The sequence below is a fragment of the Adiantum capillus-veneris genome, chromosome 1, assembly GCF_014529385.1.
Source record: "Adiantum capillus-veneris isolate H3 chromosome 1, ASM1452938v2, whole genome shotgun sequence".
Taxonomy (NCBI): domain Eukaryota; kingdom Viridiplantae; phylum Streptophyta; class Polypodiopsida; order Polypodiales; family Pteridaceae; genus Adiantum; species Adiantum capillus-veneris.
The window spans coordinates 31,763,764-31,768,763 of record NC_140931.1 but is presented as its reverse complement, the minus strand read 5'-3'; the positions used below and the strand labels follow the sequence as shown (position 1 = coordinate 31,768,763).

Here is a 5,000-nt window from a genome sequence, read left to right as displayed (position 1 = left end):
AGATTTAAGTGAGTGAGGGAGCCAAAAAAATACATAGTTTCTTGTTTTGCCGCAAGAGGCAGAGGGAGTCTCACTCGTGCATCATTAAAAACTTATGATATGAAGGCACTCTATGTATAATTGAAAACTAGCAAACTGCAGGATTTGGGAGTTCTAATTCCCCATAAACCTACCCTATCTTGAAATGTTTACTATGCAAAACATGTTAAGCATAAATAATTCTTCCCAGTAATAGGAATTTGCGGCTAGAGATGTCCCAATCATGCCCATACCACTTGAGTAGATATAACTTACTGGAATTTGCAAAGTTTGAATAGAAAACAACATTTTTATTATGCTCATAAATTTTGAAATTAATGCAACAAAATTGACTCATTTTTATTCATATAAACATCAAGAATTATGATGTTATGCACAAAATTATATAGAGTGAGCGCGTGCAATTTATGTATACAACTTGCATTGTAAGTACAACCACAATAGAATGAGAGTTGAGGCAAAAAGAATGTGCAGCTTGTTCGGAAAACGATAGCTTTGGGTAAGCTCCAGGAAATGTGAGTTGTTCATTTTGGGATCTCAACAAAATGCGCCAAAAAGAACGTGACAGCGTTACAAAGATATTGATAGCTTTGAGTAAATTTAAGGAAACGTAAATTGGCCGTTTTGGTATCTTAACAACTTGAGAGCTACAAGCGTCTTTTTCCCCATATCATACCGTGAGTACTCCTCATGGAAGGCAAATATAGCATCGTCTATCCTGTCCACAGGCGCCAATATTCTGCTGCTGCTGTTGTTTCAACGTCTACCATGTCAAGGCCTGCGCAGCAGCTAGCCATCATGTAGTAGAGCTGCTGATGGCCATGTACTACGACACGGCGCTGCTGCATTTCCAGTTTGCACTCGCCTGCTGGCATATTATACAACTTACGCCGGTCGGCTTTTTGATGAAGGCGCTTTTCTTGTGGCTGGAGACCTTCTGTGCAAAGCTGGTAGGAATCTATGTGGACACAGGCTACTGCATACAGGGCTTTTCTTACAATTTTCCCTTAGTCATCAAAGGTGCTATCAACGAAGAAGAGGTTGCTGCCCACACAACGGTGGTGACTCTGGAGGATTCTTTTGATGAGGATGTGCAGCAGGACTGCAGAGACGACGTGGTAAATCTATCAGCGGAGGGCGTCCTAGTGGAGAGGACGCTGCTATGGCACAACCACAGCTGCCTCTTCCGGCTGGAGAAGAAGAAGGTGCAGGCATCACAATTTGTAGGTACTGCGGGTCCCGCAGAGCCCACCGGTACTCGCGCCGCATGCTCAGACGACGTGGAGCTGCAGTTGCAGCTGCAGGACGATTTTGACCTGTTTCTGACCGCCAAGATAGACTGGCAGGCTCCCGTGAAGTATTACATAACTGATGAGAAGTTCTGGCACCGAGTGATTTTTATCTTCTCCAACAACCTTCTGCTGCTTGTGAAGAGCAAAAAGAACTTCTTCTGGGTGGTGGATACGGCAGAGGTGATGTCGCCCATGGAGGTGCTGGACAAGGTGCTGCTCGAGTACAGGTATCTCAAGCGCTGCAGGAGGTGGGTGCTGCCCGTACGGAGTCCAGAGGAGGAGTTGAAGGTGCTGGCGAGCATGACCTTGGCGGGGCTGTATGCGCAGGTGAAGGGCTACAGCAAGCTTGCCATCGGCATTCTCACTCTCCTCACCACATTGCTGCAATTCTCGCATCGGCTGCGGTGGTGGGTGTATGACCATATCAGCGCCACTCTGGCGTTGCCAGTACAGTGCGTAGTGGACAGGCTACCTGGCTTGCGCACAAGGCAGCTAATCTATGACTCCATGTCCACCTACTGGAAGCGGCTGCCGCCGTGCAACGACTGCCAAGCCCGCGTGCTCCGATTGAAAAGTGGCGCCCGCTTCTACTCGCTGTACAACGTCAAGTGCAACGACCTGCGATTGCTTGGCCGGCTGCCGATGCGGAACCTGGACGCCGAGTACGACACTGGGGCGGATATCAAGGAAAGCGAAAATTTTGTCTCCCGAATCAAGTGGGGCGGCTACATTGCGGAAATGTGCATCCCGTCACCTCAGGTCAGTGTCCGGGATAAATCATTTTTTCAAACATACAAAATTCCTTTCCTCGAGTTTGCTAGGAGAAGATTATGTTGTTTTTTCGGGTTTTTGCACTATTTTTCTCTATTTTGGAGCAGAATTTCTCCTTTTCCCCTTGCTCTCAACTGGTGGTTTTGAAATTGAAAACGGCACGGTATAAAACTGAGACACATTTTTTTCGAACACTGTCTCAGGTGAATGAAAGCAGAGCTCTGCTGCGTTACATTTACGCCTTCCAAAGTGGAGCGGTCCGTTCCAAGGAGGGTTCTCGCGTCAAAGTGTGGCGCACGGGCCATACTCTTCGCTCGCTACACCAAGCCACTACTGTCAAGCTCAACCAATGGGAAGCTGTTGGTCCTGTCACGATTAAGTAGAACTTAATCTCCCACTCCCAACTTCCAAGGCCCAAATTAATCAATCTAATATTTAGATGTAATTTGTTACGTTTCCTTCGTGTGATTGTACTTTTAATGTACTATACATTGAATCTTACAAATTTCTAACATCTCTCTCTGACTCTCTCTCTCTCTCTCTCTCTCTCTCTTAATACTTCAGGTGTTTAACAAAATACTCTTTCTTTTATCTATTATACTTGAGTGTAATGTGAAATCTGGTTGCGTAGGATTTTTGACCTGCTAAAGGCCTTAGTGCACTACGAGAGAAGGTCGTTCAATTTTCCTTGCTCGACAAGTGTCCCCAAAAGGCCTTAAAAGTTTGTGAATAAAAAGAAATCATGGCCTTGTAAATGTAAAGTTGCATTCACCTTTTTGGATTAAAAAGTCTATTCACAAGAGTTTGATCCCATGATGTAAAGTATTGATAAAGGGTCCTTTGATTTAAGTACTTCGATTTATTTTACTAATTTATTTTATTATTTTTTATGCTTATTAAATTTTTTTGAATGAAAAACACTAAAATAAATTTTTGTCTTATTGTTTTTATTTTACTTATTTCTCATTTTATTTTGCTTCAAAATGTAGATGTGCAATGTGCACCTTTCAAAGTATTTAAGTGGAGCCCTTCGTAACATACAAACCACTTGTGATTATATGAGTATAATAGATAATACAATTTTATATTAAAAGATAATAAAGATCTCATGTGACTATAGGCACGTATTTAAACTTACACTCCCTCATCTTTCCTTAACTTAGCAGGCCTTCGTGCCTCCTCACGTTGTTTTCTATCATTTTAGATTAGTGATCTTTTTCATCAATTATGATTTTCCTTTTACATTAAATCCATACATCATTAGCCAGTTATGAGTGAATTGGCCTTAATCTCAAAAGAATCATAACTCTAAGACGTGTCTGAAAATCATTAGGAAAAATATGGACTCTCAAATGGGACCTATAAGGACTTTCTCCCTCTTGTCCAAAACGGGCGCACGATAAAACTTTTACAAATGAAATAAAAAATTGTCGAAACTTTTGGATTTAGAATGTATTCATCAAGATCTATCCATTGATATATAGCATGCCATCAGATTTCTTATATTCTAGAAGATTCTATTTTTTGATGTGACAATTCCGTTTTATAAATGGAATCTCTCTCCACAATTCAGCTCGAGTGGAGAGGCCATCACTTCTACAAATCAACTCCAACTTTGTCGGAGTTTGGGGATTTAGAACCTACTTTCTAAGATCTTTTCAATGATATGTTGGTTGATAGGGTTTTCAAAAAATGTTTATGTACTTCATCAGGTTGCCCACTTTGGACATGCATTTTGTCTAAAGTGCCAAAACAAATTGGTATGGAGTCATAATTCTTCTCTAGAAAGCTAATATGGTCAATGGAGAGAGAGAGAGAGAGAGAGAGAGAGAGAGAGAGAGAGAGAGAGAGAGAGAGAGATGAATTAAGCTAAGAAAAGAAAGAGACATATTTTTGCAAAAATCGTTCAACATATGAATGCCTCAAACTGATTGCCGTTGCTTTTGTATGAGTTTGATGGGGTAGGGAAAGGAAATGCATGTCCTTTCCTCGTAAAACGGCGATCGGAGAGGCCGGAGCCACTGCAGGTCCTTTCTCAACCGTCAAAGTTGGGGGGAGGGAGCCAAAAACTATCACCTGGGAAGACGGAGTATGCTTGGACTGCACACGTGGATGACAAATGGAACTAGAAATTCTAGCTTCTCACTTGGCAAAGATCAAGAAATTGCAGTTGATATTACGAGCGTTGAGAAAGGATTCTGTGGTTGGCAGATACTCCACAATATTCCAGGTATCGACTTGGCACACATTTGACAGGTGCAGGTGAAATTATGCAAGAGGAAGGAGGCCAAATGAATGGTGTAGATGCTCTGCCCCCAGACTCCCGAATTTGAAGGTCTGCATGTCACATGACATAGATTATGTGATAGCCTTGAGAGAAGAAGTGAAGCGCCTATGAGCACATGTGTGTGTGTGTGTGAGAGAGAGAGAAGTGAAGTGCCTATGAGCACATGTGTGTGTGTGTGTGTGTGTGTGTGTGTGTGTGAGTGAGTGAGTGAGAGAGAGAGAGAGAGAGAGAGAGATTATTTTTTTCTTTTTTAGTATGAAGCAGATGTCATAGACGACAATGGTAACCTGATCCAAAAAACAAAGAGAACTTACAAGCTATTAAGAAAAGCATGCAACCCTCACACATAAAAAACTACCAATTATGCCCTATTTAAATGTGAGGCAAGAGACAACCTATAAGTGAAGATGCACATTGATGATAGGGAATGTTGACAAAATTATATCTATTTTTGTGCTGAGTGATAATGGATGCTTCCTTTGTTGTGTCCACTTTTTAGAGTGTAGATGCCTTTCTTTCTTTCTCTCTCTCTCTCTCTCTCTCTCTCTCTCTCTCTCTCTCTCTCTCTCTCTCTCTCTACAAAGAACATGGTTTTGTACTTGGGGCAATGG

The 5,000-nt window shown here is 42.1% G+C and overlaps 1 protein-coding gene across 1 annotated transcript; it reads left to right on the top strand.

The window, feature by feature from the left end:
- The first annotated feature begins 703 nt into the window (after nucleotides 1-703).
- On the top strand, nucleotides 704-2,608 carry LOC147464508 (uncharacterized). Its single transcript, XM_086509442.1, has 2 exons — nucleotides 704-2,090; nucleotides 2,306-2,608. The coding sequence occupies exons 1-2, from the start codon at nucleotides 855-857 to the stop codon at nucleotides 2,483-2,485; spliced, it is 1,416 nt and encodes a 471-aa protein (XP_086365568.1). The 5' UTR covers nucleotides 704-854; the 3' UTR covers nucleotides 2,486-2,608.
- The last annotated feature ends 2,392 nt before the right edge of the window (nucleotides 2,609-5,000 follow it).